This window comes from Panthera uncia (genome assembly GCF_023721935.1).
Source record: "Panthera uncia isolate 11264 chromosome C1 unlocalized genomic scaffold, Puncia_PCG_1.0 HiC_scaffold_3, whole genome shotgun sequence".
NCBI classification, from domain to species: Eukaryota; Metazoa; Chordata; class Mammalia; order Carnivora; family Felidae; genus Panthera; species Panthera uncia.
Window position 1 is genome coordinate 14,434,784 of NW_026057584.1, and position 18,371 is coordinate 14,453,154.

Below are 18,371 nucleotides of genomic sequence, written 5' to 3' on the forward strand. Positions count from 1 at the left end.
CTATCCTTACCTCCTTGCCAGGCCTTGCACCTTCCTTTCTTCACCTTCATTCATCTCCCTGAAATACAGACCCAGGCATGCCACTACTTAACTCAAGAATCTCTAATATTAGGCTGTGATAAGGATTCTCCCCTTGACCAAACTATAGTCAGGATCCCCTAAGCCCTCTTCTCAACTAGGCTTCAACCTTAGGCTTCATTGTCTTCGTTAGGCCTGCATAGCCCACTTTCAGCAAGAATCCGGAGTCAATTCAGGAAGAATTCCACACGTTCACTATCTTGATCACCCTTGATAGCTAATCAGATTCATCACCTGCCACTATCCCCACATTATACCTGATCACCCTGGCCTGCCTTCAGAAGAATCCTGTCAAGAATCCTCCCCCACCCAGCCTCGCCTTTACCCTTGATGTTTCCACTTAGTTTAATGTTCATGGACACTTCCTAGCCCCCCTGGGTATAAATTCCCACTGGTCCATGCTGTATTTGGAATTGAGCTGAATTCTATATACAGGTCTCTTTTCCCTTATTGCAATAGTTCCTGAGTAAAATCTGTCTTTATTGTCTAGCTCTTGTTTTTCTTTGGCAGATCATACAACTCAGTTTGGGGTCTCTTAACCTTTCAAGAGGGAAAGTCTGAATGGTTCATCATAGCCTATAAAAGCGTTCTCTTTGAGGAGGGAGAGAGGAAATGGAGGTTGGCACGTATCATAAGACAAGCTGATGGATTTTGGGGTGAAGCAAATTCTCTCAGAAGGGATGAGAGAAAATCATGATTGGTCTTTGTGTTTCAATAATTTACACTGCATGTGAACAAAATTCATTGAACATTAGTCAAATACATGGGTTAGAAGAAAGCACAGGAACTATTATTTCTGTAACAGTCCATTTACTGGGAGAAATAATCTAGTAATCTAGTTGGAACAAATAATGTTATGTTAATAGGACGGGTCTTTGAGAGTTTCTCAGTAAATACAACAATGAGAACGTAATATACAAAGCAAAAATGTAGGGTCTCAAGAAGCTTTTCCCACTAACTCACGGAGTTGAGGTATTAAGCAGTTTTTAAAATTCATTCATGAGTTTGTTTATTCAATAAACATATGCTAATGGGACTACTTGGTTCTAGGACCCAGGCTCAGAAAACAGACCCCACCCAGGGCTGCCTGATGCACTTCATTTATGTCCCTTCAAATCCCAAAGTTATGTGTTCAGTCCAGACTTCTCTGCTACCCAGTTGTGTATATACAAAACTCCTGCACATAATCGTCTCCTAACAACTCCAAATGGACATGTCAAGCTTCATACGTCCAAAACTGAACTCCCCATTTTCTTGCCCAAACATCTTCCCCAGATCGGTAAAAGGCAACTCAATTTCTTCAGTTTGTCATCCCACACACCCCGGTGTCATTCCTGATTCCTCTTTCTTTCATACCCCATATCCAACAAAGTTCATTGGTTCCACCTTCCAGAAATGTCTAGACTCTATTGTCTTCTCACCGCCTGCACTCTGTTCTAAGCCATCACTGTCTCTCGACTGCCTTATTTGATTAGCTTCCCGACTCACACCCTTGCCTTTTAAGACTGAAGGCAGATCAAGGTAGTTTTCTGCACTCAAAATCCTCCACTGGTGTCCCATCTCACTTAAAGTAAAAGCCAAACTCCTGACCATGGCCTCCAGGGGCGACATTATCTGTCCGGTGGCCCTTCTTCCTCATCTCTCTGTACCCCTCACTCACTCTGCTCCAGCCACACTGGCTGCCTTCCCGGCCCTAGAAATTCCCAGGCATGCTCTCACCTCAGGGCCTTAGCACTTGCTGTGCCCTTTTGCAGGAGAGGACTTCTTCCACACTTCTGCCTGTTTTACTCCCTGTTCTCCTTCTCGGCTCAAACATCACCCTCTCCATGAGGCCTTCCCTTGGGTTGCATTCTCTGGAAGCAGACACTGAGACAGAGATTGGTGTGTGGGATATTTATTAGGAATCCACATCTATGAAGAGAGGCGGATGTAACAGGATTAGGTAGAAGTCGGCTGCAATACAGGCCTGACAAATTCTCATCCAACCCATGAGAGAGCTCTGGAGCAAGTTCTGCCTATCAGTGTGTCCCACACTGGACTGAAATAGCCAGCCCTCTATACTCCTCTCTCATTTAGTTACAGAATTCAGGCTGCCCCGTGAAGGGCATGGTCAAGCCTCGGTGGCTCTCTGCAGCTGAGGCAAACCCTGAAGGAGCTGAAAGCTAGAGAGCATCTGTGGCCCGCCTTCCTTCTATGAAGGTGGATCTATGCAACATATCTTGGAACGTTCCATGCCATCCTGTTTAAAATTGCCATACCCTCTATCACCCCTATCACTGTTCAGTTTTATTTTTTTCACAGCCCTTAACATCTTCTGATATACTATGTCATCTAGTTATTTCTGTTGTTTATCATCCGGTTCTTTCATTGGAATCTAAGTCCTAATGGTAGAGCAACCTTTGTGTCTTTGGAGCACAGCTACATTTAGACTGGTGTCTGGGTCATAGCACGCACTCAATAAATGTTTGTTGTTTGAAAAAAGTTGTTCAGTCTAGTCATCACACTGTAAAAGCCTTGCAAGAACCATGTCTTATTAATCTTGTCAGAATATGGTGCTTAGTAGGTATACAATGCATGTTTGTTGAATAAATAAATCCATGAATAAATGTTATTAACTTCATGTAAGAAAGTACTCGTATAGCGCAGTCCAATAGAAATACCAGGTGAAGCACATATGTGATTTAAAATCTATTAGCTGTATTAAATATAGTGACATTAACTTTTTAAATATCTAACTGAATGTATCTAAATTTTATCATTTCAACATGTAATCAACATAAAATTTATTAATGAAATCCCTTATTTTGTTTTGTTTTGTACTAAGTCTTTAAAATTCGGCGTGTATTTTGAACTCATACCATAACTCAGTTTGGACTAGCCACATTGGAAGTGCTGGATAGCCATGGGTACGGTACATCTCTAGTGCAAGTCTGCAGTTCATGGGTCAGAATAATATGGGGGGGGAGTGTGGGTTGGAGAGGGGAGGTCTTGGGAGTCAATGATTTTCTGGGTCCCCATCATGACTGTAACTTAGCAGCTCTTGATGTGCTCTAGCCAAAAGCCACCAGGAACGCACCTGTACTTGATCACGTTGGGTTGGTTGCTAACTGGCAGGAGAAGGCATATCGTGGGAATTATGCGGCCTTAGTGATAGAACTTACTGTAGGATTTAGGTTTGTGTTCGGTGATTTTAGGGAGGACTTAAGGAAGAAGGGCTATCCTCTGGACTGGACTGGATTCTGTCAGGAAATGGGGGTAATTCTATGATTGGAGCTTTTACTAAATCTTGTCTAGAGGAAGGAAGGCTAGGCAGAGGCTAAAGCTGGAACTAACTGGTAAAGAAACAGGAGTCACTCTTGTTAGCCAGCATAGAGGGATGTTTGTTCATTTGTGTGGTTTGGACAATTTCATGTTTTGGCTGTGTTTATATATGATTATGGAGTGGCATTGTTTGGTGTTTATGTTCCGCAGGAAGCAGCTGTCAGCGCTGGGCCAGCTCCCGGCAGCACTGACATCTGGATCACAGCACCACGCCATCTCCTGGAGTTTTCTCTTTCTAATAGCCGTGCGCCCTAAAGCAAGTGATTTAACTTCTTCGTGGTCCAGTTTTCTCACGGCTACAAAGAGAATACAAGAGCTCTATCTCTCCATCTCTTAAAGTTGTTTTCAGCACTAAATAAGATAATCCGTGTCAGGAAATGGGGATAGTGCCTGGTATAGAGTCACCACTCAATGAGTGTCACCGACTGTCTTTCGAGGATTCTAAAAATGGCACTGTATTTTTTCACGCTTGCCACATCTTCGAAATCTTCCAAACAATGGCTTCTAAGAAGAAGCACGACGTAGTATCATTATTTCCAGAAGGCTCTGGTTTGGGGGACAGTTCCTCGTCCCCTCCAACGGCTCAATCCACTCCTGGGTGAATGCCTTTACCTTTCAACCTTTGTCACTTCCCCACTTGTTGGGAGACGGCCTCCGGGGCTCTCTCCCGGCTTCGGAGTTTTCGGCTGCGCGGCTTCCCCAGGCAATACGGGCGCGGGCGGCAGCACTCGGGAGCTTACGGCGGCGCGGCGCCCACGCGGCCCCGGGAGCCCGAGCGGAACCGGCGCGTCCCCGCCCGCCCGGCCGTCAGCTGATGGGCTTCCCGCCCGGGAGGCCGCTGCCGCCGCCGCCGTCGTGCGAACATGGCGGCCGAAATCCACTCCAGGCCGCAGAGCAGCCGCCCGGTGCTGCTGAGCAAGATCGAGGGGCACCAGGACGCCGTCACGGCCGCGCTTCTCATCCCCAAGGAGGACGGCGTCATCACGGCCAGCGAGGACAGGTAGGGCCGGCGGGTCGTGCGCCGGCGGAGGCGCGACGGGGGCGGCCCGTACTCCCGCCGGCGGCAGGGTGTGGGGATCGTGGGGTCGGCGGCCTCGTCCCTCTCCGGGAGGGGGCGTCCTCGGCCCCCGGGACCTCGCCGCGCCCCTCCGGTCTGGGACCTTCACTGCACCCCTCTAGCTCGGGACCACGGTCTCACCGCCCCCTCCAGCGGGGGACCTCCTCTCGCGGTCCCATAGCGCCCTTCCAACCGAGGATCCCTGTCCCAATGCGCGCCTTCAGTCAGTGACCCCCACCGCGCCATTCTAGCCCAGGATCCACGCCCCTTCCAGCTCGGGACCCCGGACCCTCCGTGCCCATTCCAGTCGGCGACTCCCTCCCGCCGCGCCCCTCCATAGGGGTACCCCCTTCCCGTCGCGCCTCTCCCGTCGGTGACCCCCACCGCGCCTGTCTAGCCCGGGACCCCCGTCCCTGCCTCTCCTTTGTGGGGTTTTGCTTGCCCCTCGAAAGCGTCGCGACCTCTGGGGGATTTCTTGGCCTTCCGCAGTCAGTTCCAAACCTCTGAGCCAGGAGTATTGGAGGCAGGTGACCTCGGGTCCTGCTGCGAAGGATTCCCCTCTCTCAGCAAATCTCCAGGAGCACTCACTGTCTCCCTTCTGCTTCACAGCTGCTGGGACCCGCTGAACTCTATTTACTACATAGTTTTGTTTTTCTTTCCTAAAAGAGACTTATTTTTTAAAAGGTTGGGTGCTTTTATTTTAAAGAAAAATGTGTTTTCCACTATTAGCAGAAACCCAGTATCACCTGCCATAAAGAATTAAACTAATAACTAGAGTATGTTATCCTGTGTGCACCTGAAGTCATCTCATTCTTGTACTAAGACAACTGGCTTTGAAGAATGCCCTTCACACATTTGGGAAACACTGATCTGGTGCGATTTTGTCATTTTACCAAGAGGAAGTTGAGGCCCTAGGAAAGCCCCAGAGATACTGCTGAAGCCAGAAATGCAACCCAGGACTCTTACCTTTTTGGTCTGCCCAGGGCAGCGCGATTGGATTGGAGAGATACGGTTTGTTTTAAAACTTCAGTGTTTTTAAAACCCTGAAAGTTTAGGTTTGTGGCTTTACAATAGGAATTTGGAAGAAATGACGATGTTTGCTGAGTGAAATTGTGTTTCCTTGCTACAATGAGTGCTCTTAAATGGTGATATTCCAGAAGCCAAAAGGCTTTCTGGAAATGGAAGGTACTGTTCTTTGCTTAGAGCTGACAGCTTTTTGTGGTCCTTTCTTTTGAAGTAAGCAACATCTGAGGGCCTGTTCTGGGCACGGAAAACTTGAAGCCTCCTGGGTTGCCTAGTTGACCTTTGTATTTTGCTTTTCGAGTCTGGTTATTATGAGCAGGCAATAGCCTCTCCTGGCTTGTATAATGTAGCCAACCTCAGAGGAGGTGGGGAGTGATTGCAAAAGACCTGGGTGTTGGTGTGCAGAGGCAGGCAGGGAATGGGAGAGGGGGATATGAGCCACAGGGAGACGAAGGGAATGTGAAAAAAAGGCAAAGGGCACAAGAATGATATTTGCGTGATAATCAACTTAGATGCAGACAACATTTCATAAAACTTAGCTATCTTATTCAGTAAAATATCTTATCCATGACTCATGCATGTTGGGTAAATTGCTGAATATTTGAGATTACTGGCCAGGAGCAGTGCTGATAAATGTTTTATGGAAAGTGATTACTTAGCTGCTCTGGGACTGAAATGTTCTGGGGGGAGCCTTAGATCAGCTCTTTTTTTTTTTTTTTTTTTTTTTTTTAACTCAGACGCAGCAAGGCCTTTGCTGATGACTGGACCAGGTGAAGGTTGTTAGAGCCTTGTGTTTCTAATTTGTGTTTCAGGCCATGGAGCTTTCTTGAAGGTAGGACGTTTCTTAGCAGGTGCCTTTATGAGATTTATGAAAGCACGTGGCTATGGGTTTTTGTTGTTGGATGTGGGGGTCTGTCTTTACATTGTCATAAATAGGTGTCTTACTGTTCAATCATTTATTCACTCATGCATTCATATATTTAGAAATACTGTACCTATTGAGTGCCAGGCTCTGGGGAATACAACAGGGATCAAAAGCCACAGCACTTGCCCTCCTAACTTCTGATTCATTGATTTTTATGGCCCTTGACCCGATGAAACCAGCATATGGAGGAAACAGAACACTGACCGCCCTTATTTATCAAACAAGCATTTATTAGACACTTACTGTGTGCTGGACCTGTAGTGTAGAGACACCAGTAATGCCAAAATCTCTGCTTCCAAAGGACTGGACAGACTGGTTGAAGAGATGCCCTGTGCTCTCGGCTTCTAGGGTGTTGGGGAGACACAGAGGAAAGAGTGTAGGAAAGTCTCCTAGAGGAGATGTCACTGGATAGAGAAGTGGGCTGTGTGAAGGGAGGAGGACACACATCCCTGTTCCAGGCAGATGGAAAGAACAGGAGGGAATAAAGAACCACCGTCACTTCTAGGTGACCGGAGCAAAGTGGGGATGAGTGGCCATGGCAGGAGAGAGTACTGAGAGCCGGACGGTCCTAGTGTCCCGTTTTGGAAGGGCCTTCTTTGTATGCCACTGTTAGGAATTTGACCTTAGTTCGTAGCTAGTGAGGAACTATCAAAGACTTCAAAGCAAGCGACGCGATCAGAATTTGTACATTGGAAATAACAATAGCTAACCTTTTAAAAGCCCCTTCTCTCTGGGTGGGGAGGGGGAGAGGGAAAGCAACCACAAGGATTGATGGAGGGAGAGGGATGGGAGGTGGGCTAGATGGGCTTGTGATGGGCACTGGGTGTTGTATGTGAGTGATGAATCACTGAATTCTACTCCTGAAGCCATTGTTGTGCTGTGTGTTACTGAACGAAAATTTAAATTAAAAAAAAAAAGTTCCTCTCTCGGTTGGTACAGAATTGAACCCATGTATTCGGCGGCATCCAGTCCTCACATCTCCCCTTGAGGTGGGTAGTACAGTCACTTCCCTCATCGGGAGCTCCAAAATTCAGTACATTCTAAAAGTCAAAAGTGGGGGCGCCTGGGTGGCGCAGTCGGTTAAGCGTCCGACTTCAGCCAGGTCACGATCTCGCGGTCCGTGAGTTCGAGCCCCGCGTCAGGCTCTGGGCTGATGGCTCGGAGCCTGGAGCCTGTTTCCGATTCTGTGTCTCCCTCTCTCTCTGCCCCTCCCCCGTTCATGCTCTGTCTCTCTCTGTCCCAAACATAAATAAAAAACGTTGAAAAAAAAAAAATTTAAAGTCAAAAGTGGTTTCTGTTTGTAAACTGGGCCCGAAAACTCACTGGTGCTACCACTTGAATAGATGAGACCGTTTGTAATCTCGATTTATCCCATGCCGTGTGAGTGTCCATTTGTTTTGCCGGGGAAACAGCAGTGCATGTCCCTTGCAGGTGCTACCCCAGGCCCTGCTGGGAGCCTCCTAGAACACATAGGGTATGCACCCTACCGCGGAGGGCCTTTGACAGTTTCGAAAACTGGTTCTCAGTGAGGGGTGACTTTGCCAGCCAGGGCACATTTGGCAATATCTGGAGACATTTCAGTTGTCACGACTGTAGGAGGGTATTGCTGGCATCCGGTGGGTAGAGGCCAGAGATGACACGCCACACCTTGTAATGCACGAGGCAGCACCTCGCAGAAAGAATTACCGGCTCCAGATGTCCGCGGTGTCGTGGCTGAGATACCCTGGTTTCGGCTTAATGTACTTACTTATCTGCTCTCTCTAGACAGTGGTTCTCAAACTTGAGCATGTATCAGAACCAAATGGAGGCCTTGTTAAAACACAGATAGCTGGGCCCTGCCCCAGAGATTCCGCTTCAGCAAGGCTGCGCTGGGGCCCGAGAGTTTGCCTCGCTTCCACGTTCCCAGTGCTGTTTTTGCTGCTGGCCCAGGAACCCCACTTTGAGAACCCCGGTTCTGCAAGTTCCGGGTCACGGTGCTTGCTTGTGTAGGCCCACTGGGAGGGAACACCGTTTATACCTTGTCTGTCCTCTTTTATGTCAGTTTCTGGGATACATTTGCCTGGAGTCATTTGTTACATGCACGAGTTTATTTCCCATTGAAACCAAACTGTGTATATGACAAAGCTAATGCGAACAATCCGCTCAGAGTATTAAACCGGTGTGGGATACCGAGCTTAATTGCATCATGCTGGGGTCACCCACCGGTCATGGTTTTGGCAGAAACATTCGGGGTTACTGGGCCGCAAAGGGTTAACAGAAAACGGCCCTACTCTTTTGTATGCATTCATGTAGATTTTGTTACAGTGGTAATTACCCTAAACTCTTCAGTTTCCAGTTGCCTGCACTTTGAAACGGGCAGTTTTTGAGCATGCAAAACAGAAGAATGATACATGCGTGGACTTTACAAAGAAAAATTCCTCAGTGAATAAAGTATGATTGTCTCTCTAGTCGAGGAAACTGTAAAAATAAAAGCAATAACCTGAGCGGTAAGTTGAAGGGCTTGAGCTACAGCAGTCATTTTCCTGAGAGTGGAAACAGAAGACGAGACTGCTTTCAGAATAGAACTGCAATGTGGTGAGACAGCGAAAACCCATTCCCTGGACACACCGGCCTTTTGAACTGTTTTGCTGGGGACTGCATCAAAAATTTAGAGTCAGTTGGAGGATAGAATTAAAAACAGAAAAAAACCTTTATGATAAAACCTTAGAAATAAGTTAGGGCTGTGGTCCTGAGGTCTTCAATTTTGGGAAACAGTTTGAGGATGAGCGTGCTTATGCTATTGTTGCATCAGGGGCCCGGAGGCCACGATTGATTTCCTGGAGAAGAAATTTTGCTTGGCCTAAGTCAAACAAAGGCAGAGCTCCTGTGTTGTGAAATATTTTAGGATGTTGCGCTTAGTTTGGGAAACGATAACAATGACAGAAAACCAACTCGTAGCATATTTTTTGTGGCATCTTCTTTTCTTATTATTGTTATGCCAGCTGTTTACTTAATATGTGTATTTCCTTTTAGGCATTTCTAAGACTGAAAAGATGGTTTGAGGGAAAGAGTGTATCTTTACTAACTGTTCATGCAGAAACAATTTCGAATAAACCACTTGATTTTTAAGTGTTATGCTTAGGAGAAAACCTGGCATAGCCGGAAGTTGTTAGCCTGTACAGATAACCAGGGCGTTAACTGCTGTGTTTTTGTTTTCATGCAGTGCCTAAAAGTAGACTCTTTGATTTGTGTTAGAAAATAAAAGCAAGAAGTGAGAAGGGAAGAAGCATTTATTCCTCTCTCGTTAGAGTGGCCCTTCTTTGTGATGCTCATTTTCTTTTTATAGCATAGTTAAGAACAGATTCTGGATCCAGAATGCCAGAGTTTGAATCCCAGCCGTGTGACCTGGTGCAGGTTACTTATTCTTTCTGTGCCATAGTTTTCTCATCTGCAAAATGGGAATAGTATCTGCCTCACGGTTTTGTGAGATTTAGATGAATTAGTATGCAAAGTACACTGAACAGTGCCCAGCACAGAGAAAGCACCATATATATGTTGGCTGTTATTTCCCATTTAATTACTTTAATCTCATCAAAAGCTAAAGATATCTGCTTACTCTGTGTGTGTGTGTGTGTGTGTGTGTGTGTGTGTGTCTCAATAAAATAGTTTTTCCTGTATAAATAAAGCAATACCATTTTCGGAGTGACTTACAAACCTAAGTTCTTGTAACGGTCTTTGAGTTGTGCCTTCTCATCATTTCCGTATTTGGTCATTTACAAGTCATGTCAGTCATTAGTTTTTCCTCATAAAATCTTTGCCCTGCTGTGTTTGGGGGCCCCAAGATCACCCCCTCGGTTCGATGATTCACTAGGAGATGGTTGTCCTCATGGCCATGATTTATTACAAAGGACACAAAACGGAATCGGTGAAAGGAAAGGAATGGTTGAAGTCCAGAGGAACTCAGAGTCACCTTCCATGAGTCCTTGCCCTGGGGAGTCACACAGGAAGTGCTCCTGTGTTATGTCCACATCTGTAAAATACTGTCTACCAGGAAGCTCATTAGAGACTCAAGACCCGCTGCTTTTATGGGGGGCTGGCCGTAGCACTTGACAAAATTCTAGACTCATAGAAGGAAAGCAGGCATGCCGTGGTCTCATAAAATCCAGATGAGTGAATCATGTTAGTATGATGTTAGTATGAGTGAATCACTAAACAGACCTGGTAGGAATAAAGCATGGAACAGAATTGGAAACCAGGCTACTCTTCCTAGTTCCTCAAACTGTGCTTCTCTGGGGTGAGTTTAACCTTGTGTTTCAAGACTAGGCTGGGGATAGAGTTTGAACTTTTTTTTTTTTTTTTGGAAGTTAAGAAAGCTTTGCACAGCCCCTAAATTGACTGCATCCTGCCTGGATTGCTCCTGTTCCTAGAGGTTCTGATGGCTTTTAGTCTTCTTGATAGCACAGAGGTCACAAGAAATCATCTCGATGCTAATAGTGAACAGGTAACAGCAGGAATGGTTCCTCAAGTGAAAAATAAAATACCTGCAGGTAGAAAAGCAGAAAAGCAGCCATCTGGCTTCTGGAGAAGCGTTCTTCCCTCAGGAGCCCGGGGAGATGCCACACAAGGGGCCTCCCTCCTGGGATAGAGATCTGCCTGTGACAAAATCAGGAGTCATCATCGTGGACAGTTGAATTCCTTCCCTGGGAAAGGAGATGGAAATTTAAATTTTTCTCAGCCAATCTAATTAGCCTCAGTGAAAAGAGGCCGATTTCCCTGCCTTTCCGTTTAGATGGTCAATTCAATAAAAATCTAGTGTTTTCCCCTTTTGTTACCAAAGGAGAAAAGCTTCTTTCTGTGGCAGGAATGAAGAGGGCAGAGTTCAAGAGACTTGGCTGAAAGGAAACTGCTCTTTATTTGATAAAAGCAGATTGCATTGATGACCACATCCTTTTCTTCCTCTTGCAGGCTAACATCCTCATGTTATAGAAAGCATGGAGGCTACCAGAATTACCCGTTATGTCTGTAGCCCCTGAAGGTAGTCAGAGTAGGAAAAAATATCCTTTGCTGATGGTAACAGAGATGCTTGGTGGTTTATCAAGATATGAAATAGTATCAGCAGCCTTACGAGTGACCAGAAAATCAGATTTCCTCAAACGTACTATTGTAAGAGTTTAAAAGAATCAGGCCTTGCACTTAATTTGTAACATATGCTATCGTCTGTATTTTGTGTTTAATTGGTTAATTGAATAATGCTGGTATATCAGTTTATAATGTAAAGATGGTTGAATTGCTTTCATTTAGCTGTTTGGGGATGATTAGGGTGGTTTTTGAGAGTTTTCAAAAAAGATCTCGTTTTATAAATGCTGCTGTGTCAAGCGAGACAGAATTTGGCCTTATGATTTTGCCAAAGACCTCGTGTGCTCTTTGAATCTATTTATCAAAAGTGTAGGCATGATTTTCAAGGTAATCGTACTGGAAAATAAAATGTATTGGATCCAGATGTGCGTTCTCATGGAGTTTCAGGTTAAAAAATGAAATTAATCACCACTCCCACAAGATGCCTTCTGGTTTGAGATACGTACTTTTCACAAGGAAAAACCATGCTTTGACTCTGTCTGCCTTCCTCCTCTAGTCCAGCTTAAGCAGAGGAGGCTTTATCGACTTGATTTCCTAAACTATATGTTTAACTTGCTTTTTATCACTCTTTGAGGGAATCAGAGGGACCAGAAGTGATAAAAGGAGCCTCTTTACCCATTCTGATCATCAGGCAGGCATATCTTGGAGAAGATCACAGACTAAGTCTTCCTGGAATAAGTACTTCATTCTTAACCAGACTTGTGGTTTTTAGTCTGCGTTTCATGTATCTGCTATAGTAAGGTAAAAGAACATGCAGAATTATGATCCTTAATAGGATGAACAATATTGACTGATATTTAATTAAGAGAAATAACTTGATTTAGCTTTTACAGTAACTTCTTTAGTTTCTTGGGATTCAAATTAAGATCTGTGTAAAGTGAAGATCCTGTATTTCACTTAAAGGTTGAAGTGGACTTATTTGTTTATTCAGTACATTTAAATCCTTGGTACTCAGTAAATGCCAAATGCTTTTTTTTTTTTTTTTTTTTTTTTTTTAATTTTTAAGGTCAGAATCCTCAGTATTCTTAAAGGTATTCTATTTGTGGAACAGGTAGAATTGTATCATTTGGTTATTGCTATGAAACAAACCACTTTAAAATTTAGTGGCTTAAAACAGCAAGTACAGTTGACCCTTCCTGGAACAGAACAACATGACTTTGAACTGTGCAGGGCCACTTATATGTGGATTTTCTATAGTATGGTATAAATTATAAATTATTTTATATGTTTATGGTACATATAGTTTATGGTATAAACTATAAATTATTTTCCTTATGATTTTCTTAACATTTTTTCTTTCTAGCTTATTCTGTAAAAATACAGTATATAATAAAATACACAGAATATGTCTTAATCGAGAGAGACTTTGTAAGAATACTGCTCCTGTTTAGCACAGAAGTCAGTGTTTCTTTGAACTAAATGAGAGCTTTGAAATTAGTTGTAGACTTTTCCACAGTCTGGATTTGTTTGGAGGAAAAAAAGTAACGCTTCATGTTTCCTTATTGTTTAGGGGTTACGGAGCACAAAATGTGGAATTCTCTGAAAAGCTTTTTTTTTTTTTTTTTTTACTTGTTTTACTTGTTATTTATCACGTAAAGCCTCTTCGCTTTGAATTATTTACTTTTGTAATGTTTTGAAATGCGAATTTTCATCATCCTCTGACATAAGAGCAATGGAATTGGACAAAACGGCCAAAGAAATTGACGTTGGTTTGTTTGATTTTAGGGCCTGGACTCTCCTTCCTTCCGTCTCCCTAAGTATAAAATGAAGGTCCTGGCTGTCATCTTTGCCATGAGGATGTGGCATCACGTTCTCGACCGACGTCGTCTTTCTCGAATCCGAATGTGTGTCTAGAATACAGGAAGCAGCTTTGTCTGCCGCTACAGTTCACTACTGTGAACTTAGAAGAGGTCAGGCAGGGCCACGTGTTGATCAGGAGGCATGGTTTTTTATTGCCGTGTCTCTTTCAGGCCCGGTGCCCCCGGGCCTTTGGGTGTCTTCTTTTCTCTGCCTTTCTGCATCTGATTCCTTTGTGGGGCTGTGCCCCCTGCTCACCGCTCCCGGGGCGTGACATTCTCTGTTCGCCCAGTGTCTCTAACCCTGTGTCCCGGTCCGAGTCTCCTTATGAGCTCTGGGCGTCCTTGACCCTCTGCACTGGCCTCCTGGATGCATCAGATCCTTGACTAGACCCCGTGGGGGCATGACACGCTCCAGACGTCAGGCCCTCACCCGTGGCGTGAGTTCCTGTTGAGGACAGTACGAATCTCCGAAGGAGAACCTCCCGTGAGGGATGACCAGAGCCTCTTAGGATCTGCCTTACGAAAGAAAGAGAAGGGTCTGCACCCTGCTGGAGATTGCTCTGATTCTAGTGCCCGCCCTTGGCACTGGAGCTTCTAATCTGAGGCCTGTTTTACCCCTCAGCCTGGTTTGCGCTTGTTGGGAATGATTTGACAGACACATTCTTGCCGAGTGAAAAGTCTTCACATTTAGATGGCTGTCTTGACGTCACACAAGATACCTCCTCCTTGTTTGATTGTTGGCTTGTTCTTCTGCTTATTGATTGGAGGTGGGGGACCCCGCAGTTCTCTGGATGTCAGGGCTCCAGGACCACCCCCCACCCCAACAGGGAGCCATAGGTCTCGGCTGTCTCACAGGTGCGTTCCTTCTCCTCTCCTACTGGTCCTGCTCAGCCCGGTTACGGAAGTTAGCTCTGTAATTTTACATTATGCTTTAAAAAAAAAAAACTAACATTTCATAAACCTTTTCTCATGGATTCATGGTCTTGGCAACTATTTTTAACGGCTACACCAGCCTGTTAATTCAAGTAGCTTATCACGAACCCATGGTTTTCATAACTATTTGTAATGACTGCGTAAGCCGTTGAATTAATATGCCTGGAGCCCATTTCATTATTTAACATCCCCCCCCAGTTTTTACTCCTTTGAATAGTGCTCGGAGTAACTTTTTTTAAATGCGTAATTCTTTTTTTCCTATGAACTGATGTCTTCAGAATCAGTTGCCAAGCATGGAGTGTCTCAATCACTTTGTTGTTGTCATGACTGTTGGTAGCAGAACCAGCAGTGTTAGGCGGGAAATGTTTTTGCTCACCATATGGAACGAATTCTTGCCAAAGAGCTGGTTCTGATTTGCGGTGCTGACGCAAAATTATGAGAACCCTAGCGATGGCGTTTTATTATTGTTTTCAGTTGTCCGTTTGCTCACCCCCGCATTTTTAAACACGTTTCAGTTCGAAACCTGTAAAACAAGAAAGTACAGGCCAGCGTTGGCTTTTCGTTTGTCTAGAAAATAAGCGGACCATCCACCTTGCTGAAGACTGGCGGACAAATAAGGCGTGGGTAGCAGCGTGCAGGCAGCGTGACGATGCATATGTAACGTTACCGTCTCACACAGAAATACCTTTTCTCATCTACGCGCGGAAAATGCCGCAGCTGTATGGAAGTCCCGGCTTCTCTAACTAGGAGGCCGGAGGAGGTAGAGGTAGGTAATCTTAGCGGGGAGAAGTCTAAAAAAAATTGTATGCAGACCCTGAAAGAAATGACACATTTCCTTTCTAAGTACCTTTCGGAAAACTATCAAGCTATTGTTTTAAGATAGCTTAAAAATAGAGCCTCGCAAAGATCAACCAGTTTCTAAGATTTCGGTTGTAAGGCAAGACTTTTTTTTTTCAGATTGACATGGTCTTGGAATCTCAAAGAAAATCCATCCTCTAGAAAAATGGCTAGAATAAGCAGCAAGCAAAACAGAAAATGAGTTGAGGTGCGTGGGTGTAAACTTGTCAAAATATTAAAGGAAAAGTTAAGCTGTTGTATCTTAACTCAGTAGAGAAAGCAGCTTAGACATTCGTCTAGGCAGGCAATATTGTGGTTTTGTAGAAATAAAACCATCTGATCTTGATACTCTGTGATTATATGGTCTCTTAATAACATCCTGGAGTTTTTAATAGTTTTCTCCTATAAATGTCACAAACTGTATTGTGTTGCTTAGAACTTATTGAATAGATTTTCCCCCCAATTTATTTAATAGTAAATGTTCTCAGCCTGTGGAATTTGTTAACTTTTTTTTAATTAAAAAAAAATTTTTTTAATATTTTTATTTATTTTTGAGACAGAGAGAGACAGAGCATGAGCAGGGGAGGGGCGGAGAGAGAGGGAGACAGAGAATCCGAAGCAGGCTCCAGGCTCTGGGCTGTCAGCACAGAGCCCAACGCGGGGCTCGAACTCACAGACTGTGAGATCATGACCCGAGCTGAAGTCGGACGCCCAACTGACTGAGCCACCCAGACGCCCCTAAATTTTTTTTTAATGTTTTATTTACTTTTGAGAGAGAGAGGGGCAGAGTACGAGTGGGGGAGGGGCAGAGAGAGAGGGACACACAGAATCCGAAGCAGGCTCCAGGTTCTGAGCTGTCAGCGCAGAGCCCGACACAGGGCTTGAACCCACGGGCTGTGAGATCGTGACCTGAGCTGAAGTCGGACGCTTAACTGACTGAGCCACCCACGTGCCCCATTTGTTGACTTTTTAAATAAACAGCCCAACTTAAGCCTGTTTTTGCAGTCATTCTTTAAACCAAATGAGACCTATTCTAAACACCATACAAAACACATTCCTATATTATTTAGTAGAAATTATACAACTTTGTTTAATGCATAGGTTCTTGGGAGTGCGGGAGTGTTAGGGGTTAAACCTAGCACTGTCTTGATTTCATCTTGAAAGTGAGAGATTTTAGCGTTGTTGTGGAAGGAAGGGAAAGAGATTGGCTTGAAAAGAGAAGAGGCAGGGTTCCAGATAGAAGGTGTGACTACAAAGAGACCTTGTCAAGGTCAAGTGCCGATTTTGGAACTTGATTCCCAAGAAAGGATGGGCTTCTCGCAGCCCGGATATGATCGATTTTCAACCGAAACATCCCATGAGATCATTTAAGTCTTGCCAGTTTCCCAGTGTGTCAGCTGGGTGCAAGCCAAAGTACAGTACTAATGTTTGTCCTCTAAGGGAAATGATACTACGTTTCAAAAAATGCCGGTGTCTAGGTAGGTTCCATTTTGACCTTGGGCTATTTTGAATATCATTCTGAGCTTTGCAGACTTAAAATTAGACCTTTCCAGGTTAGATGATTGGCTGGAAGAGATAACCTTTAGGGTTTCCCCTTCTCCGGCCGCCTTTTCTGCCTTTGAGTATCGCTCTTCTCACGAGAGGACCCAAGGAAGAGCCTGTGGCACTGAGTCCTTCCTTCTTTGAGATGCCAGTGTGTCTATGACGCACAACTTTTGGAGTTGATTTGAAGGGTTTTAGAATGTGTCTGAACTCTGTTCTTCTTTAGGCCCTTAAAAAACCTGGCAGGTTTAACCCCTTTGTGATCCGCGTGAATGAAGGCCTGTGAACTTGACGGGGCGCTGTGCGACGCTCTGATCTCCCGGTGCCTTGCCTTTTCCTATATCCTGTCTTTGGAACTGGAGTAGGACCCTGGGGTAGATTTAAGGCTTCTCAAGGCGTTGGCCTTTAACTTCTTACAGCTCCCTTGGCTTCATCCCTCATGTTGAACGTAAGTAACGAAATGTATCCGTAAAGCCTTCTGTAGTGAGTGACAGGCTGTGTCATGCTGAGATGGCGCCCGTGCTGCGGTATGCCCAGATAGACCATCTGGAGAGGGAAGTTCTTGGTAGAGTGGCGAGGGTGGAGGGCTGAGGGCCTAACTGGAGCTCGGGGTACTTGGGGCCCTTGAGGACGGCAGCTCGTTGGGATAGAGGTCTGGGTTGGGAAGTCGTAGGCACTGAGTGTCACACGGACCCCTGATTTGAGACCGCCAACTGCTGGTGGGCTCTCAGCACGGGGCAACGGAATGCGTGGCTCCTTGGGAGTTGCAGCCGCTGGTCCACCTGCCCCGGGGCGGGCCCACCGTGTCGGAGGGAAGAAGCCACCAGGTGATGAGAGGAGCTGACGAAGCCAGACTGTGGTGGGTGTACCGATAACAGAGAGCAAGGGCCAGCGTCACATTTTGGAATCACTGCTTACTTCTTAAAAAAGCAAATAAGCAAAAATCTGCAACACCGTTATTACACCTAAAGAAATGAACGGTATTTTAATACCGTCAAATATCTAGTCAGTGTTCAGATTTTCAGTTTCACGACGATACACGTGTGTTTAACAGTTTGTTTGAGCGAGGATCCAGATAGGTCTATGCATTGGGATTGCTAGATATAGCTTTTTTTTTTTTTTTTTTTAACATTTATTTATTTTTGAGACAGAGGCAGAGCATGAACGGGGGAGGGGCAGAGAGAGAGGGAGACACAGAATCGGAAGCAGGCTCCAGGCTCCGAGCCATCAGCCCAGAGCCCGACGCGGGGCTCGAACTCACGGACCGTGAGATCGCGACCTGAGCTGAAGTCGGACGCTTAACCGACTGAGCCACCCAGGTGCCCCTAGATATATCTCTTAAAACCGCTTTAATTATAGCCTGATCCTCTATCTCTATTTTTTTCCCCGTGCAAATTTTTTGTAGAAGGAACTGGGTCATTGTCTGTAGCCTTGCCTGTGGTCTTGAGTTTTGCTGAATGCACCCGTGGGGTGGTGTTTATGTTCCTCTGTATTTCCTGTAAATTGGTAGTTGAATCTAGAGGTTTGATCAGATGGTATCTTCCAACAAAATTGGTATCATACTGCCGTTATTGGTTTTGTAGAGGGCTTTCACTTAACATTATAACATGAACACTTTCTATGCCATTAGCTATTTTTCATAACTTGATTTAAATGGCTCCAAACTACAAAGGTCTGTATTATGAAAAATTTTTAACTTCTGAGGTTTGGGAAACAAGAAGGTCGGGTAATCATGAACAGC

At 45.0% G+C, this 18,371-nt stretch overlaps 1 protein-coding gene across 1 annotated transcript in view; it reads left to right on the top strand.

The window, feature by feature from the left end:
- The first annotated feature begins 4,186 nt into the window (after positions 1-4,186).
- Positions 4,187-18,371, top strand: part of WDFY1 (WD repeat and FYVE domain containing 1) — a 45,889-nt gene continuing 31,704 nt past the window's right edge. The window contains exon 1 of the mRNA XM_049615843.1: positions 4,187-4,399. Coding sequence (XP_049471800.1) covers positions 4,263-4,399 — 137 coding nt within the window. The 5' untranslated portion in view covers positions 4,187-4,262. The remainder of the gene's footprint in view (positions 4,400-18,371) is intronic.